At 58.1% G+C, this 22,483-nt stretch overlaps 1 protein-coding gene across 1 annotated transcript in view; it reads left to right on the plus strand.

Moving 5' to 3' along the window:
* TNS3 (tensin 3) overlaps positions 1 to 5,101 on the plus strand; it is a 102,624-nt gene extending 97,523 nt beyond the window's left edge. The window contains exons 28-31 of the mRNA XM_087821275.1: positions 863 to 1,031; positions 1,443 to 1,511; positions 1,613 to 1,639; positions 2,769 to 5,101. Of these exons, the coding sequence (XP_087677401.1) occupies positions 863 to 1,031; positions 1,443 to 1,511; positions 1,613 to 1,639; positions 2,769 to 2,913 (410 nt within the window). The 3' untranslated portion in view covers positions 2,914 to 5,101. The remainder of the gene's footprint in view (positions 1 to 862; positions 1,032 to 1,442; positions 1,512 to 1,612; positions 1,640 to 2,768) is intronic.
* The last annotated feature ends 17,382 nt before the right edge of the window (positions 5,102 to 22,483 follow it).

Consider the following 22,483-nt stretch of genomic DNA (forward strand, 5'->3'; position numbering starts at 1 on the left):
CCTCAGCGTTCCCGGCAGCCTTCCAGCCCCGTCCACCCGCACACATGCTTCTCATTTCCCAGCTCCCTCGGCACAGAGACGCTTTCATTCTGCTTCTCCCGTTAACCACCAATGCTTTCCACGCCGCCCGTTTCCATGGTGACCGTTTGCTGGTTGCTGGGTGTTCCACTGAGGGGGAATTTAACCACCCCCCTCGTTTCTAACGTTTCCCTCTACAATGCAGCGTGGCCAGGTGTCCACACCTCCAGGTTGGCTGCCTCACGGGCCACAGATGTGTCCTTTGTCTCCTATCGGAAGTGAGACCTCTAGGTGACCCATCGGGGGCGGGTGGTTCTTTTGATCCGATAAATGTGGCCAAGTCATTGTCCAGATTGGCCTCCCTGTTTGATTCAGATTTTCCAAAATCACCCACATTGTCGCAGCTCTGCAGGCAGCGAGCTTGGGGCAGCTCCCGGCAACCGAGTCACGGCCATCGGCCGTCCCTGCACAGCTGCTCCCAGGCGCCCGCCTCACACGGAGCTCCCCACAGGGCCGTGATTGGGGGTCCAGGCTGCACATCCCCCTCTCGGATGTGTCCTTCACTCCCACTGTGGTCAGGCTCCTGTCCCACCCGGGCCACAGTGACGCTGAGGAGGTGCCCCAGCCTCACGGGGACACCAGGCACAAATAGTGTGGCGGGAGCGTCCCTGTGGCCCCCGTGATGTGTTTCATCTCTGTGTCCCTGGGCCCCTCACTCTCTGCACCTCGGAATCAGGGGCAGAGGGCGTCTGCCTTGGGTGCACCTGGCAGAGGCCACGGGTCGAGTTGTCCATGAGCCCAGGGCACCGTCCCTGGTGCACTGACACTCTGCCCCATCCTGTAGCCTGCAATGTGTGGTACCTGAACTCTGTGGAGATGGAGTCGCTCACAGGCCACCAGGCCATCCAGAAGGCCCTGAGCATCACCCTGGTCCAGCAGCCGCCACCCCTGTCCACGGTCGTGCACTTCAAGGTGTCGGCCCAGGGCATCACGCTGACCGACAACCAGAGGAAGTGAGTGCAGACGGGCTGTGGGGCAGGGCTGCGGGGCGGGGGCGCTGCTCACACCTGGATGTGTCCAGGGTCATCGCCATACAAGGTCGTCCCAGCAACGCTCAGCGTCAGCAGGACTCCCGGGGAATCCAGTGCGAACAGCCCTTTAGAGTTTACAACACGCCGTGGGATCCGTCATGTCTGACGGGACCCGTCTGGGGAGTGGTGGGCAGTTCCTGGGGACATTTTCTGTCTCGTGCCACCTCTCCTGCACGCCCCCCCCCCGCCTGTGTCACACACCTGCCAACCCCGATGAGCACAGGCTCTGCCCTTCCCCACCCCCCGGCCCCCGGGGAAGCCTGAACTGAGCTCCTGCCCCATGTCCCCGTGGGGCCTGCACGGTGCGTCACCATCCCTCCCGTGTCCCCGCAGGCTCTTCTTCCGGAGGCACTACCCCGTGAGCAGCGTCATCTTCTGCGCGCTGGACCCGCAGGACAGGAAGTAAGGACCGTGTGTGCCCAGTGTGGGGCCCCCCCCCCCCCCCGCCTGTTCAGGTTCAGCCCTTAGAGAAACTGACGTAACTCTGTTCTCTAACTCTCCAGGTGGATCACCGATGGCCTAGAGTCCAGGTGAGCTGCCAGCCTGACTGCACCTGTCCCAGGCTTCCCTCAGAGAGGGTCCTCGGGCAGAAGTGACGGACAGATGCCAGTGGGCATGGGTTTGCATTCAGGGCAGGTGTGCAGCCCTCGAGGTCGGGCGTGAGCAGGCAGAGCCGGGCATGACCGGGAGACACGGGGCTCAGTGTCAGCAGGTGCAGAGGGACCAGAGTTCATGCCCGCGCCCTGGGGCGGGGTGGCCTGGGGATATGTTTCTCCTTCCCCCCCCCCCCCCCCCCCCCCCCGTCACCTGAGGTTGATTTCAGCAAGATCCAACCACAGGTGTCCTTCCTTGGGTTCCTGTTTCACGGTCCCCCTTTGTTTCGGGGTCTGACAAAGTCCCCAGAGGCCTGCCCGGGTCCCCGGTGGGGCCGAGCCCCAGCTCTGGCCACAAGGCTGGCTGCGCTCCCAGCCCCGTGGAATGCACGACCCCATCGGGTGACTTGAGTGCCCTCGGCTGATGCCTCCCATGGTGTGGGGGCTGCTGAACTTAAACAAAAAGCCCTTCATTCCTCTAAGGAGGAGGGCAACTGCCAGGGGCCAGGCCACGGACAATGGCGCCGTTGTGTTGGGTCCGAGCCCCTGGAAGCTGCTCAGACCGTGGCTTTGCTCCTTCTGAGAAATCTCTACCCCGCTGCCTTCTGGTTCCTTAGTGGGGGGGCTGGTGCAGGCATGCGGACCCAAGGAGGAGCCCTGGCCGTGGGTGGGGGTCAGCGTGTAGGTGGCTGGCGTGCCCCTCATGATCTCAGGAACCATCGCTGGGGTGTTAGCACCCACGTGGCCTATGCTCCCATCAATGTAACTGCCCAAGGACAGTGGGGACATGGCTCAGGAACCCGCCCTGACAAGTGGAGAAGCCACTGTGATTCAGGTCTCAGACCCGGGCTGGGCAGCCCTCACCTGCAAAGGTGGAGCAGTGGCATCCTGCCGCAGGGTTTGCAAAGGTGCAAAGGGTGGGCGGGTGCCTGGCAGGGTGGCAGGTGTCCACTGGGCCCTGGCTGGTTTCTGAGGAGGGAGGTGGAGGAGGTGAGGAAGCAGAGGTTTTCTCCCGCTCAGCTTTGCGGGACGGGACATGACGCTCTGGCCTTGCCTCTCTTTTCAGGGTCTTTGGTTTTGTGGCCCGGAAGCAGGGCAGTGCCACGGACAACATATGCCACCTCTTTGCAGAGCACGACCCTGAGCAGCCTGCCAGCGCCATCGTCAACTTCGTGTCAAAGGTCATGATTGGCTCCCCTAAGAAAATCTGAGCCCCTCAGGCTGAGATGCCAGAAGGGCCAGGGCCGCCCTGCCGTGTCCCCATGGTGACCCAGACATTCTGGCTCCTCCAGCTTCCCAAGGACCAACACCCACACCCTTCCTGAGACGGACACGCCCATATGCCCCTTTCTGGGCAGAATTGGGCACCAGGCCACCCACCTAGCTCCGCACCCAGAACCCTGTGAGGAAATGCAGGGTCCCCGTCGCCTTGCCCGCCAGCATTTGTGGGAAGGGGACACCCAGCCTGCTCTGCCATGGCCTGAGTGGCCACTGCGTGTGGTCCCCACAATGGCAGAGGGCTGCTGTCCAACTGATGCCCTGGGGCCTCTGCCCCCCCAGGACAAGGCGCCATTAACCTCAGAAGGGGACATACCTGTGGTGAAGGTCGTGCAGGTCAGGCCCTTCCTGACACTGGGGGCACGAATGAGGGAACCACGTGATGGACTTTGAGGACAAGGGCGTCACCCTGGGCTGAGAGCCCCACCCCAGCCTGGTGATGGGCGGCTCCAGCCTTGTCACATCGGGTCAGAAGGTGCGCCAGGCCGTGAGAGGAGAAAGGGGGAAGACAGAAGTGAACGCCATTTCCATGTAACTTACAGTTTTTATGCCAAATTGTTGACCGCGGTTTGTTGCTGCTGGTCTGTGCCGGTGTCTCTGCTGCGCCTGCCACACCCGCCGTTTAAGAGGCACCAGGAGAGAGGCGACGTCCTTTCTGGGCGGGAGGTTCTAGGAGGGTGGGGCATGCTGAGCTCCGGAAGCTCCTGTCCATCCGTCTATGTGCCTGTGCCTCCTGGAGGGGGCGGAGGGGGACCTCAGTCTCACGAGTGTTTGGGGGTCTCCGCCCCCTCGCCTCAGCCACTGTGTCCATCCCATATGGTGACGTGATGTGGCCGTGCCGTGGCCTGTCACCTGATCTGTCAGTGGCCACGGGTTCAGGAGAAGCTGGTGGCCCTGCAGGTGCCGCTTCCTTCCTCAAGCCGCTGCTCTGTGGGCTCCGCCCTGAACTGCCCATTCTCTGCCCTGGAAACCAAGCACCAGCTCCTCCGTCCCCAGAATCACCAGCGAGGGTCCCCACCTGGGGCTGTGCCTTGTGGACTCTGTTTTAGTGGGTCAGAGGCTTGGGCGAGGAGCTGGGACCGTGGAGGGTGGAAGACCAGCTGCTCAGCTCCCACTGAAGCACCAAACACAAGTGCCTCATTTCTGTGCCAAATGTCCGCCTCAGTCCTCCAGGGCGGACCCTCCTTCCACGTGCCGTGTGGCTGCAGGGACTGCTGGCCTCTCCCAGCCCGAGGCCCTGGTCCCCAAGGAGGCATCTAGCTGTCCCTGTGGGAATCAGGGCTGATGCTGTTCCCAGGAGGCGCCTTGTCGCCAAATGGCTCACACCCAAGTCTGACCCAGATTGCGGGCCAGGCCCCTCACCTTTCGGACGGAGGAAGAGGGGCATGTACGAAAGAGCCAGACAGGTGTGGGGCTGAGACGCATAACCCACGGGAATCAGAGACCCAGGCCTCCCGCGTGGCACAGCCTGTTTCCAGGATGCCCGAGAAACTGGGCACCTCTGCTTTTCAAACTGACGGGCCAGTGGTGATGTGCCCTCCCAGTGGTCAAGGGCACCCGGAGGTTTGCTCCAAGCCATAGGCTCCTGAGGAACCCAAGGATGCCGGCCCCTGGTCTCTGATGAGCTGGTACGACAGGTCTCTTTACGTGTTACATGTGCATTAAACGGGACCAGATGCACCCATGACCTTGGCGTCAGGCCGTAGGTGAGCCCCACTGCCCGCTGGCTCAGCACGGGGAGGACCCTTCCCCCCCGGCTTCTGGTCTCTGGGCCACTGGTGGGCACAGGGCACTGCCCTGGGCACTCACCAGAAGTGTGTTCCCTCCAGCGTCACAGCCAGGGCCCCTCTAACCCTCCATTAACTGTGCGCTGTGTCCCTCAGTGTTAACCTGTAACCCAGTTAAGTCACCCGTGTAAGGGTCTCTTATGTTTCCTTGGCATCGAAGACCTCGTATGTCTCCTTCTCTGCCTTAACTCCTAGTGGGATTCTTCCTTTTCTCATATTGTAAAGAGTATATCCAGTGTGTAAATGAATGTTCTATAAGTCCTTTGTATAGTCGCATTCTCTGCTCTTAAATATCATCTCTATTCAGAGTATAATAAAATATTAACCTTGGTAAGCTGTGAGGCATCTGCTTCCTGTGTTGGGTGGAAGGGCCTGAGGGTGTGTGCAGGTGTGTGCAGGTGTAGGTGTGTACATGACATGTGCATGTGTGTGTATATGTCTGTGTGGGCCTGTGTGTGTTTCTTTGGGAGTGAGTAGGGGATTGCTTATGGGTTCAGGTATAAATTGATGGGTCATTGGCCTTCAGGAATAAATCTTTAAGATTTCTTCCCGGAGACTTTTGAACAGGTGTATCCAGGGTGTTAAGAATGTAATTCCATGCAGGTGGTGTGGGTGCCGGGAGGTTTGTGCTGTTCAGCCCCCGATGGGACTTGCCAGGTGTCACTGGTTGGGCCCTAACTGAATATGGAAAGTCGGGTACATCCCCCCCATTTTTTGGCAGGTGCTGGTGACAGGCGGTGTCCCTGTTTGCCAAGAGCATGCCAGCACCTGCCCCTGAGCTAAGCTTGAGATGCACGCAGTTCTTGGCTGCGGAGCCCAGGTCTCCCCAGCACCCGGTGGGCCTCGGTGGGGGGTGCCTCCTGCCACCTGGGCCAGGACACGCCCACGCGAGCCCCCCGATGGCACAGGTGGAGTCTGCAGACCATCAGCCTGCGCAGCGCCCTGGGAGCTGGCCCCGGTCGCCCTGAGCTGCAGCGGCAGCTCCTACAGTTCAGGGCGGACGCCGACGGGCGAGGCGACCTTAGCTGCTGGCACGTGGGCACCTGCGGCGGCGATGCGGGTGGCCCGTGCCCACTTCCTCAGAATGACCCTCCGGGACGCAGGCCTGGAAAACCACGAAAAATCAGTTCTTTACAGTTGCCCTCAGTTTGGTTTTAACATCTTTCCAGGTGGACAGTCCAGACCTGTGTCCCGGTGGCCCTGGAGGCCGGCCCTCCCTCCCCAGGGCTGCACTTTGCCCGGAGAGCGTCCAGGCCCCGGGCCGCGCGGTCCCGGCCGAGAGCGTGGGCAGCACCGCCCCCTGGCGGCCGGGCGGGCTTACTGCGCAGGGCGCCGAGCCGCGGACCGCGAGGGGCGCGGGGGCCGCGGCGCTGCTTCGATGCTTTAATGCGGGAGCCGGAGCCGCGTGGTGCGCGCTCCTGGGGCGCCCCACGTTACCCTGGCCGCACCCGCCCAGCTGTTCCCCGGGGTGGGGGGCTGGGGGGCGGTCCTGTCCCACCGGGTCCTCGCTCTGTCACTACGCGGAAGACAGACGCAGTGGAGGGAGACGAGAGAGGAACATGAAAAGGCAGCAAAGTGCAGCTTTCCCCGCAGGTCGGACTCGTCCCCTTCGCGAATTTTCAGAACCGGCCCCGACGCTAAGGCCGTTTGTCGAAGGACCGCCCCTAAGTCCGCCCGCCCGGCGGGAGTGCGCGCCGGGCCGCCAGGGGGCGCTCGGGGCGCGGGGACAACAGCCTGGGCGCAGCGGCCGCCGGAGCGAGCTGACCGCGGGCCCCCTGCCCCTCCCGCGTCCTCCGTGGAGCCCACAGGCCCGCGACCGGACCCACGGGGGGCACGGGGGGGGACCCCAGCTGCCCCGGTGGTCGCTGGAGGTACGACACGCCCCACGGGGACTTGTGCTGAGCTCCTAGCTGCCCCTGACCTATTCTGCCCCCAAGAGCCCAGCCGCTTGCCTAGGGTGTCACCCCCTCTGTGATTTTTGGTGTAAACATGCCGGCAACACCTGAGACCGTTCCTGTGGGACAATAAAGACGTCAATTGCGGTGACATCACGTCGGGGGGGCTGTTTTCCCCTCTGTTTGCTTTAGGCGTGTGCTCCCCGGATGGTCTGATCTCTGACCCCGGCTTTTCCAGGAACTCAGGAGAAATGCTGCGTCCCCTCCTTTTATTTTCATAGTTTTCAAAACAACTTCGTTCCTTAGACTCCTCGGAAGGAGACCAGGCCCGGCTTTGCTGGTTTGTCTCGCACCTTCCGGAGCCCGTCGGTCTTTAACTGGGGGGGGGGGTCCCAACCCTGCAGGGGGCTGCTCGACCTCCGCCGGGTGACCTTGAGCCCAGCATGTTGGAGGACAGGCTGCGAGAGCCAGGCGGCGGGCAGTGGGTGTCGCAGGGTCTCTCCTGGGAACCCAGCCTAAAGGAAGCACCGGGAACACAGGCCTGGGCGCCAGGTCTAGGAACAAAGAATTTGGCTCAAGCATTTGAAAAAGCGAACATTTGTCATCCTGTCCAGTAGCTCTTAGGAAAGCAGGCACATCCCTGTGATGAAATCATTCTCAAAAGATGTAACGGTCTTTTATATCTTAACCACTTTTAATATCCATGCTATAAAATTCAATTTAAATGTGTATTCAATGACTTAAATTTTTAAAATATGTTTTTATTGATTCTTAGAGAGAGGAAGGGAGATGGAGAGAATCATCTAGGAGAGAGAAACACGGATCGGCTGCCTCCTGCACGCCCCCTACTGGGGATGGAGCCTGCAACCCCAGCACATGCCCTGAATAGGAACCGAACCAGTGACCTCTTGGCTCCTGGGTTGATGCTCAACCCCTGAGCCCCACTGGCCAGGCCGCGTTCGATGACTTTTAATAAACTTACACTGTTGTGCAACCGTCACCATGACCCAGTTTGACAAGATCATCCTGGACTTGCCTCGAGACCCAGCTGTTCCAATCCCGGGTCTTTGCTCCAAGGAACCGAGCACAGGTGTCCAAACAAGCCCTGTCCCGTGGACGTTCGTAGCCGTGCTCACCACAGTTGCCAGAAGGTGGAAACAGCTCAACTGTCCATCAGCTGGTGAATGGATAAAAACGTCACGAGTTCATGCAGTGGAATATTATTTGGCCCTGAAAAGGAACCGCCCATGTGTGCTACAGTGTGGTGAGCTTCAAAAGCGTTGTTAGTAAAAGACATGAAGCATTTTGCCGGGTATCTCTTAGGCCATCATTAAAGAAACAATGCCAACAAAAATTAAACCCTGCTTTAAAAATATTGATGCTTTTCAAGGAATTCTCCTCTTTCTTTTCCACCCACGGCCTGTTTCCATCGAAGCCATGTACGTGTTCGCTCAGTAAGGAACTGGTGAGCCTCTGACCGCACCCCGGCTTCCACAGCCTTCGATGAATAACCGGATGCCCCTCGGCTCGATGCCAGGAGTTGCTGCTGAGGTCAGGTTCTCTGGCAGCGAGGACTTTCCGCCAGCTCAGGCTATGAAACAGCTTTGGGCGAGTCAGCCCGGCTTGGCGCCGCCTAGAGGGCGGGCGCTGCAACACGCCTTTCCCCACCCAAGGTGGCGAAGAGCTTGGTGAGTCCAAGGGAAGGGAAGGAAACCGGTCGACCAGAGCATTCTGGACAAAGGGGATCATTGCATCTCAAAAACCAATCGGCGAATGCGCAGCTCTGCGGCCGTTTCTCTGATCCTGTGACCCCCCAAGGACGGCCGCCGCAGAAAAGCCGCCAGCCAAAAAAGGTCAAAGGAAGTGACTGGTTACACAGCTGCAGCGAAGCAGGAAACCCACCTGTCAAAATACCCCGAACAGGTTTAAGCGGCAAATAATAAAATAAAATATTTGCAGCGTATGTGACTAAGAACTGCCACTTTGCTATATGAAAAAAAAAAAAAAAAAGCCAGACACAGAAGATCACGTCCTGTAGTATCCACTTATGTGACAGGAGCCGACGAGGCCCATCTTGGAGACCGGACTCGGGGGGGGGGGGGCTGGGGGAGGGTCTTAGGGGTGACTGCTTAGTGGGGACGGGATTTCCTTTCCCAGTGACGAAAGGCTCTGGAACCAGGGAGAGGTCCAGTCACACAGCACGGCGAATGTTAAGGTTGTTGATTGCAGGTGACGCATATTTCGCCGCAATATAAAAATCAGCTGATCAGGAGTGAGTGGGTCCGGGAGTCTTTTGGGAGGTAATGCGACCCTGTGGGCAGACCGCAGACTGCAGATGGGGGACAGTTTGACGGTTGTGCTACCACTTTCCTGCTCTGTGACCTTGGCCGAACCTCCCCTCACGGTTCTAGAGGCTGGACGTCCGAAACCAGGCTGGTTCCCGAGGCCTCTCTCCCGAGGGTGTAGACGAGGTCCCCCCCCCCATGTCCTCACGTGGTCAGTCGTTCCTGTGTGTCTGTGTCCTGTCTCCTCACAGGACACCAGTCCTGTTCGATCAGGGCCTTACCCTAGTGACCCCGCTTTACCTAATCACCTCTCTAAAGACCCATCTCCAAACACAGCCGCCCTGGAGGCTGACTTTGCCCTATGGATTCGGCTGGGCGGGCACAATCCCTCCATCACAGTTATCAAGCCACGGGGTGCCCGTCTTCGAGGAGGAGCGCGGGGCCCCCAGCTGACCCAGGGAGGTGACCTCAGGGAAGACCAGTGACCCTCAGTGGAAAGGAAGAGGGGCCATGGGCATTAGGGCTCAGGACCGGCCAGGGCTGCAGGACACAGCCTGGGCGAGAAGGTCCACCTGCGCAGCCTGGGACGCCCAGCCACGTGACCGGAGGAGACACTCGGTGGGTGCTGCCCCCAGGTCTCTCCAGGGCCTGACCCCCCCCGTGCTCCCTGCAGGCAGCACCCCGGCCATCTCGGGGCATCTCGGGAAACCCACCAGGGTCTTCACGGGGCACCGGGACCCCAACTCCGCTCCCATCGCCAACTGGAGGGGAGGCCTCGGTTCCTAGCAGCTTCTCCACGAAGTTACAAAACACTCTCCTTCCCTTTTTTGTAAACAAAGAAACTGCCAGCGCGGAGCCTCTCTCCCCCCGTCCTTCCTCGGAGGGTGATAACAGGACCCATCCATCACTTTTATTTCCGCGCGGTCCCCGCAGGGCGGGCGCTTCTCCCCGCGCCCCATGCACTCTTGTCCCCACCGACCATTGGGCCTGGCAGCTCCTGATGTTTATTCCAGCTTCGTAATTAAAGGCGAATGTTGAGTGTGCAGCTCAGCTCCCTCCAAAGGCCAGGAAGGTCTGGAACAGGGTGACCCCTTGAGAAAACCCCAGGAAGGGAAAAAAACACGTGTACAAATAACAAGCTTGGAAATAACAGCTCGTTTTAGTTTGGGACACGCGCAACTTTCCTAGACTGTTCTATTTTTTAATTTTTTTTTAATGAAGATTCTCTGAAAAATCAACAAAAATAGGTCGATTGTCATAACAACTTCAGGACAACCGTTGGAAACCAAACAAAGGCGAGCGTTGGGGACAGCGAGGAGGACTGACTGTCTGTCCTGGGATTTCCTGAAAGCGATGACACAGCAGCGGCCGTGCGGCCCCCCCGCCCCCCTCCCACCTGGCCGTCAGGGTGCCAGCGTGGTGCCCGCTGGAGGCCGGACGCTGCTGTGAGGGGACGTCTCGCTGAGCCACAGCGTGGAGGGCGAAGTGTGTGCCCTGAAGGTTCTCCGGGCAGTTCAGCCTCTCACAGCTCCATCAAAAAACCAAAGCAGCTTTTCCTTAAATGAAAGTCAAGTTTTCTAAAACCTTCACCCGAGGATATTTTTTTTTATTGCTTTTCAGAGAGTGGAAGGGGGGGAGGGAGAGAAAGAGAGAGAGACACATCGAGGTGAGAGAGGCACATGGGGTGGTTGCCTCCCGCACATGCCCTCACTGGGGCCGGAGATACAACCTGCAACCCGGGTACATGCCCTTGACTGGGAATCGAACCCCAGGCCCTTTGGTGCTCAGGCCGATGGTCGTTCTAACCACTGAACCACACCCGCCAGGCTGAGAGTCAAGTTTTAACAAGCAGAGGGGATCCTGGTCGGCCTGGGCCTGCTGGTGGCCAGTGCCCACAGTGCCCCTCCCCTGCAGCTGATGCTCGTGGAGGGTTCCCATGGGGACAAAGCCCAGCACCCCCTGCACCCCAGGCAGCTCCCCCTCTTCTGTTTCAGGGCTGGAGGCGGGAGGAGCTGCCCACTCGGCCGCCCTGCTCCGTGGGCGCCCGGGGCTCAGTCTGGGCCATCAGGTGTAGAGAAAGCTCCAGGTGGGGCCTCCCGTGGCCTTGACCCACCTGCCCCTCCACCTGAATGCTGTAAATTTCCCCGTAAGCACTGCTTTAGTCACACACGGCATTTATATGTTGTATTTTTATTTTCATTCAATTCAAATTGTTTCCCTGCAGACTTCTGATTTGACCCATGTGTGGTTCAGAAGAAGGATTTCATTTCATTTCTAAATATTTGGGGATTTTCCACGTGTGTCTTTGTTTTCTGTTTCTGGGCTAATTCCATCTTTGTTAGAGATGCAGTTTGTTATTGGGCTGCCTGTGTTCTGTCTCAGTGAAATAAATTGTCCTGCGAATGCCAATTAAATCAGTTGTTCACAGTGTCGTCCAAACCTCTTATCCCCTCGCTGATTTGCTGTCTCCTTTTTTATGGGTAACTGAGTGGAGCGCTGACTCCTCCAAGTATAATCGTGGATTCTTCTCAGAATGTGGCCCGAGAACCAGTGGCACCGGCATCTCCTGGGAGCTTGTGAGAGGCGAGCGGTCAGGCCTGGGCGCCCGACGCCGGACGAGCTGGGTCAGGAGCTCCCCGGCCGCGGCTCCCCGGGGGATTCGCCTGCGCAGCACGCGTGGGGATCTCGGCCTCCTGCGGCTGCCGCGGGTGCTGAACGAGACGGCGTGGGCGAAGCCCCAGCAGCACCCGGCACCTTTGCTCAGCTCACGGCCGGAAGGCAAAGCACAGGCACTTCCCTCCTTGTGTCTCCCCCGTGAGCAGATTCACATCCGTGTCACCAGGACTCTCAGTTCTTTTTTTTTTTTTTTAATGTATTTTTATTGATTTCAGAAAGAGGAAGGGAGAGGGAGAGAGAGAGAAACATCAATGATGAGAGTCATTGATCGGCTGCCTCCTGCACGCCCCCGACTGGAGATGAGTCTGCAACCCCGGGCACGTGCCCTGACCGGGACTCGAACCTGTGACCTCCCGGATCCTAGGTCAACACTCAACCGCTGAGCCACGCCGGCCGGGCTGGGACACTCAGTTCTTGTTTGTGGGTCGTCGCCCCCAGTTACAAGTGTATCTGAAAAATGATAAAGGGCCTCCCAGGGAATGTCCGCCCCCAGCCTGTGGCTGACCTCACATGCGCAGGTGTGTCCCCGAGCGGGCGTGGCACCCAAACACCCCTCGTGCGCCCAAGGTCACCCCGACTCTGAGGAACAGGCCGGGACCTGCTCCGAGTTCCCTGTTTCTCAAGAGCTGGCACTTGCTGTTCTGCAGGGAAATGCGACAAATATAGCTTCTTGTGAAATTTCGACTCCTCGGGTCACAGAATCCCTCGGTTTGTGGAAAAGCGAAGTCTTCCAGTTCCCTTGACGGCTCTTGGCTTCATTCCTGGGACCCCGAGAGGAGCAGGCGAGCAGGGAGCAAGGTCACATGACCACGCTGTTCTTTCCCGGGGCCCGGGGTCCCGGCCGGCACAGCGGGTGTGACCTCCTGAGAGGGGGCACGCGGGCTCTCGCGGCCGCCGTGGGGTCCCCGCTCGCCCTGGAGTGTGGGTTCTAGCAATTTCTCGTTCCCTCGACGGGCCGCTCCTCAGAACGTCGTTGTTTCCCCCCCCGGAGCCGTCTCCAGGGGTCACATGGGGTGTCTGGGCTCATCGATGTAAATACTGTGGGGAAACAAAACCATACATTTATCAAGTGTCGCAGCCGAGGGAAAGGGGAAGGTTTTGCAGAGAGTTGCAGAGCTCGCTCGTTCCGGGTGAGTGGGGGCCAGACAGGGTTTCCGGCTCTGAGTCAGGCTCAGAGCTTCAGATACTTTGTATCGTAGGCCTGGCTGGGGGGACACAGCGGTCGGGGCATCGGCCTGCTCCCCGCAGGGCCTGGCGTTTGACTCCCAGTCAAGGGCACGTAGCTCGGTACCTCGGTGGCAGGTTCGCTCCCGCCCCGGTCAGGGCAAGTGCAGGAGGCAAACAGTCGGTGTTTCTCTCTCTCTCCCTCCCTCCCTTCTACTCTCTCTGAAAAGCAATGGAAAAAATATCCTCGAGTGAGGATTTTAAAAAAAAAAGTTAATTTGTATCTTAACCCTCCGCCTCCTCTCTCCCACCTCCTGTGACCTGCAGCAACAAGCAGCGATTGGACGGTAATTGCTGTGAATCCACGTGCCGCCTTCCGTGACCTTCCACGACCTTCCACGACCTTCCACGTGCAGGTATTTCCCGGTCTTTGCCCAGGTCAGGTTTAACATCAGACAGATGTCGCCCGGCAGGTGTGGCTCCGTGGTCATCCCAGGCACCGAGAGGTCCCCAGTTTAATTCCCAGTCAGGGCACATGCCCGGGTTTCGGGTTCGATCCCCAGCCGGGGGCATGCAGGGGGCAGCCCATCACTGACTCTCATTATTGATGTTTCTATCTCTCTTCCTCTCTCTCTCTGAAAAAAACAATAAAAATATACTTTTTAAGAAACATCAGACAGATGTCAGCATTACGTGATCCATGTCATCTAGGAAATTTATTGCTTGATTTATTTATTCAACATGTTTACTAATCACCTGGCGCCGGGTTCTCTGCTCGTGGCGTCCCTCGTGATGTCCACAAATGTCATTCTTGGAATCAAGACCGAGGATCCTAGAAACCCGGGGCCGGGGGTGGGCTTCCTTCTTGCTGTGAAAACCACGCACTGTAGCTGCCGGGGGTCAAGCTGCCCTTGGAAGTCAGGGCTGGGCGGGGGGCCGAGGGCAAGGGGCCCCAGCCTCGTCCTGGCTGCGCACTGTCACCTGGGGACCGCGGCGGGCTCTGCGACGGCAGGCTGGGTGGGCAGCGGGCTGGAACTGGGTCAGGCGTGGCGCTGGGCCTGCTGGGATGTTGGCAACACAGGGAACGGGGAACAGAGTGGGAGGAGGCAGGAGACTGACCTACTTAGAGAGGGGGTCCCGGGAGACGGGGCCGAGACGGAGACAACACCGGCGCTCGCTCTCTCCCTCCTAAATTCTATTTTATTGTAAGAACACTCGCTGGGAGGCCCCCGCCCTCCGTGTCCATGTGCAAAGCGCACGCTGTTGGCCGTGGCTCGGCGCCGCTGTGCAGCAGGTCTTGGCTGCTCGTCTTGTTTGACAAGCTCTATGCCTGATGGTTAACCGGCCCCATTTCCCTCCCCAGCCCCCGGTCCCCCCGGCCACCAGCACCCCACTCTCTGATCCTGAGTCTGACCATTTGAGACCCTCATGGGAGAGGGTCATCCTGCATTCGTGTCCCTGTGACCAGCTTATCTCAGCGAAACGTGCTCAGGGTCCCCCACGTGGTCACAGATGACAGGGCTGGCTTCTGCTGAAGGCTGAAGGGATCCCTGTGTGCACAGACCAGGTCTTCTTTTTCCCAAACCGTCTCCCTTTTGAAATTGGTGGCGGGATGAGGGGCTGCCTTGTGAAGATTCGGGGCTGGACACTGTCCACGGGCAGCCCCACGGCTGGAAACCACGGGACACAGGTTACTGTGAGTATATGGTGGGGACACTGAGGCCCAGAGAGGCTAATGAGGCAACACACCAGGGAGGGGAGGAGGGGTGTCTGTCCAGGCATCTGTCCCCAGGCGTCTGCCCCAGAGCGGAAGGGAGGCCACCTTCGCTGGACCACGCGCCTCCACCAGGTAGGTCCTGGGGATTTCTGCGTTTTCCTGATCCACGTGGCTCCCCCACTCCCCTCCCACCAGTGGAGTAGAAAAGTGGAATCGTGGAAATCAATGATAAAAAGGAAGAATAGTTAAAATAACACAATTAAAATCAGGATCAGCTAAATAAACATCCCACGAAAGCAAGGGAAGGCGACCGCAGCTACCAAAATGGAAACTTGACCAAAAACCCAATCACGAAAGAGGAGAATTTGGAGACGAGAAAAACCTCCGTGGAGCCGAAAAAGAGCTAACTGAATATAAGATAATTAGGGACAAAAGTCCAGCAGGTACGACTAGGTAATGGACAGAAGTGGAAACAGGAGCTGGAAGGGGGGGGGGGGAGGCGGCATGAATCAGAAGCCCGGGAGAGAGAACGCAGGGCGGAGTTAAAGGGTTAAGTGTTTTGAAAACAAAATAAATATATCCTCAAAGATTGTGAAACAAAAACACACTGAAGCAAAAAACCCCAGAGTTGAGAGCCAGCAAGTGGAGCGAGTCCTCAGGGGCCTCTGAGCGGGGACAGCTGGCCGGAGCCTGGAGCGGGGCCAGGGCCGGGCCGGTCTGACGGGGTCTCCAGGCCTCACCTGGCACCGGGGGCTGCGCTGATATGCCAGGCGGTGCCCGCATTTGTCGGGGGGAGGCTGCCTGGAGTAGAAAACCCCTTTTAACCCCAATTGCTCTGTCCTCTGAGCACAGGGACCATGATGTTGAACTTCTGTGTCGGCCTGGGCAGCCCCCGGTGCCCAGTTGTTTGTGCCAACTCCCCTCTCGATGATGCTGTGGTGTCTTTCAGGGCGAGCCTCATCTAATCAGGTGAAACACCTTCAGAGCAGAGAGGGATGGGTGTGTCCCCAAGAAGCATCTGGGCCTCCAGGCTGCAGGGCAAGCGCCTGCCTTCCCTTCCCACCTGCCCCACAGACTTCAGACTCGATACCAAAACCTCAGCTCTTCCCTGAGTTTCCAGCCTGCCACCTGCCCTGCAGATTTCAGGCTTGCCAGGTCCCCCAGCCGCATGGGCCAGTTCCCCAAAATACACCTCCCTCTCTATTTATATATATACACCCCATTGGTTCTATGTCTCCACAGAGCCCGACTAACATAAGGGTTATTCTCTGCATTTATGTGTAAAGAAAGTGAGTCTCGGAGAACTCCAGGGGTATTGGGGCCCATTGTCATGTGGGTGCGGGCGGCCTGTGGGTCCCGGTGTCGGGGCTGAGGGCCCCTCGTAGGGCTGTGAGACCTGGGCGGTGGGGAAGCCCCTGGGGTTCCTGGACCAGCCGCTCTTTTCCCGTCTGCAGATTGGGAAGGGACACATTTCTGGCTTCAAGGCAGCCGCAAAGACTCCAGCCGCCGTGCCTGACAAATGTGTTCACAGAAGGCCCTCGAGGAAAGACGCTCCGTCTCATCAGTTTGCGTCTTTTCCAACACCCGGTGAGGCGGTGAGGTGGTGCAGAGTAAGGGTGCAAACCATGGGTCTCTGCGCAGAGCCAGAGGAGTCTGGAGGCTGGAACCCGGGGCCCACACCACGTGGCAACCTCTCCCATGGAACGTGCTAATGTTCTTATTTAACAGCCTGGCTGCTAAATCAATGTGAGGGGGGGGTCAAGGAGTAAAATGAAAAAATAATAAAAAGAGGCATTACTAGGCAACAACAAAAAAAAAAACAAAAAAGACCAGAGATTTATGAGGGCGACAAAAATATAGATAAATAGAAAAAAATGAATTAAGTAAAAATATGCCTTTTCTTCCAAGTGAATATTAAGTGAAGGCCGCTCTCCAGCCCCAATGACTAAATTGCAAAATAGACAAGAAGCAGAATTTGTTCAGAAACCAAAACCACAAATTAAAGTGAGGCAGGAAGACGTGTTGGAGAAACGCTGGACCCACAGTGCAGGCCTGTCAGCGTGGCCCAGCCCAACGAGGCCCGCCCTCCTCCGGGCTGCTCTGAGCTGGCTCAGCTCCCTCGCATCCCGCCCACTGACTAGATAATTGAGACCCACTGTTCATATTCTCTATTTTTTTAAAAAATATATTTTTATAGATTTAAGAGAGGGAGAGAGAGAGAGAGAAACATCAATGATGAGAATCATTGATTGGCTGCCCCCTGCTCGCCCCCTGCTGGGGACCAAGGAGCCTGCACCCCAGGCCTGTGCCCCGACCGGGAATCGAACCGCGATCTCCTGGATCCTAGGTCGATGCTCAACCCCTGAGCAACACCAGCCAGGCCCATCCCCTCTTTATGGAATAAACTCCTTGAAACAACAATGGGGACACGTCTTATTCTGCTCCTAGCTGGTTTTTCCCTTTGCCTCTTGGACATGCACACGTCCCCACCATGGGCCACACTCTGTCCCTTACTTATTTAAAATATGTTTTTATTGATTTCAGAGACAGGGAAGGAGAGGGAGAGAGAGAGAGAAACATCAATGATGAGAGAGAGCCATCGGCCGGCTGTCGCCCGCACCTGGGGCAGGTGACCTTCTTGTTGCACAGGGAGGAGGCTGCCAGTCATCAGACTCGATGACACTTCAAAGACAGAATTTTTTGCCAAATCAAAGTGCTACATACACAGTGAAAATAACTCGATGCCTTCAAAAGCAGGACAAAAGTTCGGTGTTGTTTCTCGCTCACCCACTTCTATCTGGTGGGGTGATGTGAACTATGTCCTATTTCCAGCAGGAGTCCAGAGGACACAATGGGAAGGGACTTTCCACCAAGCGGAAGCCTGGGGGTCCTGGGGGGAAGCAAAGAAGCAGGAAAATGCACTTACTGGCCCCACAGGGTGGCACTGTGGGGACCTGGAGCCTGAGCCCCAGCTCAGATCGTAAGTCTCAGGGTCACCACTCAGTGCCTCGGTGAAGCCACCACACTCCACGGGGAGCTGGTGGGAGATAAGCGTTGATCTGGACAACTTACACCCCTCACACCAGAGTTTTCCAGGCTCTTATCTCATCACGCAGGATGGCCTTGGTGTTTTCAGTTCCCACCTACTGGCCCTCAGCTCTGCAGAGATGGTACCGGCCCTGAGGACAAGGCCAGACCCGCCTGCAGTCTATGTCACCCACCAGGCCTTGGCCCTCTGTCTCAGTATAGTCCTCTGGTTTTAACACCATGAGCCACGTGGAGCTCGGGGCACCTGTGTCCCCAGGAGCCAGACGCCTGTGGACACACTGCTGGTCCAGGCCCAGTGGCCCTCAGAGCCCTCACTGCCCGAGCTCGCTTCCAACGTGAGTGTCCAGATCTTAACATGTCCACTGTGAAGGAAATCACGCCCAAGGGAGCAGAGAGGCACATGTCTCCCCAGGGTTAGAAATAACTAGGTCTGCTCCTCGCACCTCAGACGACCTACAACCACCTTCAAAATTCCACAGCAGAGTCTTCCTGCCACTTTTAATAAACAGGTGGTGCAGTCAGGGGGAGGCAAGGTCTGCTCCAGCCATGGCCGCAACCAACAGAGAAAGCTCTGGTTCTGTCTTTTGTTGGCCTTCGTGATGGGGTCTCCGAGCCCCCCTCAGATCCATTAATACGGTGCAAGCAGGAGACACAGAGCACCCCTCCCCCGCCTCCCACCCTCCAGCCCCGTCCCACGTCCCACGTTCTGCTCACATCCTCTCAGTGCTCTGGGGGCTGGGAGGTGTAGCAAACAAGGGCCTGTCCTTTAGGGGGTGTGGAGTTAGATCCCCCCAAACTGTCCCCTCTGTCCACAGACACTGACACCCTTCCAGGCGGGACGCCTGTGGTTGTGGTTGAAGACACTGCCGGCATCATCTCTGAGTCCCCAGTTCCCCCTCGGAGAAGTTCTGGTGGACTCAGAGCAGCCTGGGGTGAGGGTGGGAGATAGAGAGAGACAGAGAGAGACAGAGAGAGACAGAGACAGAGAGACAGAGAGAGACAGAGACAGAGAGAGACAGAGACAGAGACAGAGACAGGCAGAGACAGAGACAGACAGAGACAGACAGAGACAGAGACAGGCAGAGACAGAGACAGGCAGAGACAGAGACAGAGAGAGACAGAGACAGAGACAGAGACAGACAGAGACAGACAGAGACAGACAGAGACAGGCAGAGACAGACAGAGAGAGACAGAGAGAACCCACTGACCTGTGTTTTGTCTCAGAAAGTACCTGGCAAGTGGCAGGCGGCCGGGGCCAGTATCTGAAGCTATGAATAGGGGCGTGTAGAGAGGCTCCCGTGAGTCACAGACACGGTGCTGGGCGAGCTGTGGGGAGAGGACACCAAGCTGCTCCCGGGGCAGGTGCCGGGGCGGAGAGCTCTCCGGGGAAGAGGGCTCAGGTGAACAGCCAGGTCGGATGTGTGGTGGTTTGCGCGTGTGGTTCAGCCTCTCTGAGCCTTAGTCTCCTCGTGGTCCCGTGAGGAGACGTAACCCGAGGGAGAGCTGATGTGGGGGGAGCGAGGGCCTCACCGACCCGTCCCCGCAGTGCAGGTGATGCCAGCGCCGTCGCCGTCAACGCCAAGGCCACATCTCTCTGCAGCAACGGAACCTACCGCCCAGGACAGAGACGGAGAGACAGAGAGACCGTCACCTCCCAAACACTGACATCCACACGACAAACTACAGCCAGAGAGAAGGTCCCACCTTCATGTTCCTGTCGTGTTTGTTCCGTGAGTCCCACACAGTCACCCGGACACGCGTGCGGTCCCTCCCCCATGAACCGCTGTCGGGTGTGACATAGCGTGGGTGCCCCCCATCGCTGGAGAGGGCTTTCTTGGGGGGGGGATGCCAGGAAAGCAATGTCACTGCATCAGCTGCCACTCAGGGGCCACAAGGACCTTCCACAGACCTTGCGAACGTCTTGGGTGGAGGCCGGCTGCTGAGGGGACAGCAGGCAGGGGACAGGCCATCCCCCAGCATCTGGTTCCTCCCAGTGCAAATGCTGAGGGGAAACGGGGGAGGCGTCTGGAGAGGGGCCCTTGGCGTGAACAGCGTGAGGGGGACGGGCCGGAGGAGCCCACGTGTCCCACTGAGGGGACGGAAGGCAGAGGGTCATGGGATTGGGTCTCGCCCTTGTCTTGGGGGGTCCAGCTCGTCCAAGTCCTGGAGCAGGGGCTGGAGTCCCGGGGGCACCGAGCCCGCAGCCCCTGTCCCGTCACGACCCCTCTGTCTTGGGCCCCAGCAGCCCCCTAAAGGGACCGTCCGGGGGGGGGGTGTCTTTGGTCTAACGCTGGGCTCGCGGTTGGGCTTGTGGTGAAGGCGGCATCCCCACAGCAGCCACGGGCGGCTCTGGCGCTTTCTATGCTCTCTGCTGGCACCAGGTAGCGGCCGAGCCTCAGCCGTCAGTCTGTCCAACCCTCCTCAAGGCCTGTCTGTGATGTTTTCTGCTGCGAATTCTTAGAATTCAAATCAAAGCGGAGAGAAAAGGAAGCGCCGGCCTCCATCCCGCCCTCCGTCCAGCAGGTGGCGGTGTCTGGCCAGGAATGTCCTGGGCCGGCCCTGAGCCGGCTCCCCTGCGGACACAGGGCTTTTCCGCAGGACGCCCTCTGCGTGGTCTTTCCTGAGGACGCCGTGTCTCGTGAAGAGGAAATGCCTTCTCTCGCGCGGCCGACTGTGGGCTTCTCCGTTTCTGCAAAACGAACACCCTGCTGTGAGGTCAAATCCCTCCCGTTCTCTTTGCTGTGCCTCCGGCTCAGGGCTCATGTCCCTGCTGGCAGTGACCTTGGGGAAATTTTACTCAAGGTCATCTAAGTCATGGCCTCCCCTCGTTCGCCCCGATTTTTATCTTTTTCTCCTTAGAAAGTGACACGGGCCTGTGTCTGGTGGGGCGGCTCTGACCGGGTCCAGGTGGGGGACGGGTCCGGCTACTACCCAGAGAGGAAACAAAGACCTCTGAGCACGTCGGGGTGACAGCCGCGAGGACAGACGCCTGGCTGCGGACGGTCCCGTTCCCGCTCTTTCCTGTTCTGTGTCATAGACATCGGGCAGTTGAAAAATGTCTCTATTTAGACTCTGAAAATACAACCTAGGAATTGTATCTCATCAGTAAAGTGCTTGTAAATACCCGTTACTATCAGCGTTGCCAGTTTCCCTGCATGATCTCACTTCTGAGAGGTTTGCTAAGGACACTCTGTGCGAATGTGCGAATTTGAACATGGAAAATTGTTCTGGGTATCGCCGAGAATAGCATCAAACTGGATCCAACCTCAATATCTAGCAAAGAGGATTCTTCAAATAACACATGGCACAGCCAGACAGTAAGACAATGCACAGCTGAACATCATTTTTTATAGAAATCTCTCTGCTTTAGCTCAGCGGCTGAGCCTCGATCCAGGATCCAGAAGATCGCAGGTTAGACTCGGGGTCGGGGCACCTGCCGGGGTTTCAGGCTCCATCCCCAGTCGGGGGCGTGCGGGAGGCAGCCGACAGGCTGTGCTTCTCTCTCATAGACGTTTCTCTCTCTCATCCCTCTCAATAAAATCAATAAAAACATATATATATGAAAGAGAAAGTTCTCTGCTTTCTGTCCTCTCCTGCCTTTTTCTTGTGCATCAACCAGCAACTGCACCGCCATCGACAGTGAGACGTGCGTTTCCGGGCTGCGGGGATCCTGAGTCATTTTAATGCGTTTATTACGTCACAGAAATGAACCTGGAGCAGCTCTCGCCCGACACAGGGCTGCCCGAACCCTGATGTCGGCTCCTGACTCCGAGGAATCAATGCCCCGTTCATGAGCCCCCCGGTCTGTGGTCTTTCATTGCAGATGCCCAGACGGACTACATTCTCGCAGCCTCTCTCTCGACGTCAGCTGCTACTTTCATCTCATAACAAGCAAATGCTCGTCGGTCGCCCACATGCTCTGGGAGCAGCAGGTGAGAGGCTTCACCTGCCCACAGGACAGGGCACAGTTGTCCCACCACAGCTCCACGTGGGCTGTCGAGTCTCGTCAGGGGGTCCCCGTCCTGAGGGTCCGTCCTGCTGCAAACACCCCTCTCCTCACTCAGCACAACCTTCCCTCCGCCTCCCCACCTCATTGCCAACTCTGCCACGGCTCCTGTTTCATCCGCATCTGGTCATCACCACCCGCTCTTTCTAACCCCCGTCTCCTTTCAGCTGCTTTCTCCCAAAGCCTGGGACCTGGTCTTTCTGCCGGTCGGATGCTCCCGCCTCAGGCCAGGAGCTCAGCTGCTGCGTGTCAGCTGCCCAGGTATCGCTCATCACGCCCCATCTCGTAGGCTGACTCAGCTGCGGGTCATGAGGCCTGACTCAGCTTCGGTCACGTGGCCTGACTCAGCTGCGGGTCATGAGGCCTGACTCAGCTTCGGGTCATGAGGCCTGATGTCTGCGGGTTGTGTGCGGTGGAAATGGGCCGATCCGAGCACCCCTCCCTCGCCCGCAGTGCCAACCCTGTCTGGGCAGCTCGGCCTCCCCTTCCCACGGCCACGTCCTCCCCGACCTGAATGGCATTTCCCGTTTCCTCCCCCTGCTCGCTCTGGTCCAGTTCTAGTTCAGTTCACCCTTTGTGACCTCACATTGTCAGCCAAGGACCAGACACGCTGGGACCGGGCGGGGTCTGCGTCCGTTTCACACATTGATCCAGGACGTTTGGAAATTCCTGGAATCGCAAAACTACTTTCTTAAGGGAAACTATCCCGTGATACCTTTCAGCTGCTCGTGCGGGGGAGCAGGAAACACCACCGGAGAACACGGAAACTGCAGGCAAGTCCGCGAGGAGGTGAGGCCTGAGGGCCACTAATGAGCCTCAACGCGACCACGTGAAACAAAGTATCCCGGGGGATACCGGGAGTGTGAAGCACGGTCATGGGGTTACTGTTGCCAATAGAATTCTACACAGAAATGATTAGACACAA

The sequence above is a fragment of the Miniopterus natalensis genome, chromosome 10 (genome assembly GCF_054644295.1).
Source record: "Miniopterus natalensis isolate mMinNat1 chromosome 10, mMinNat1.hap1, whole genome shotgun sequence".
Taxonomy (NCBI): Eukaryota; Metazoa; Chordata; class Mammalia; order Chiroptera; family Miniopteridae; genus Miniopterus; species Miniopterus natalensis.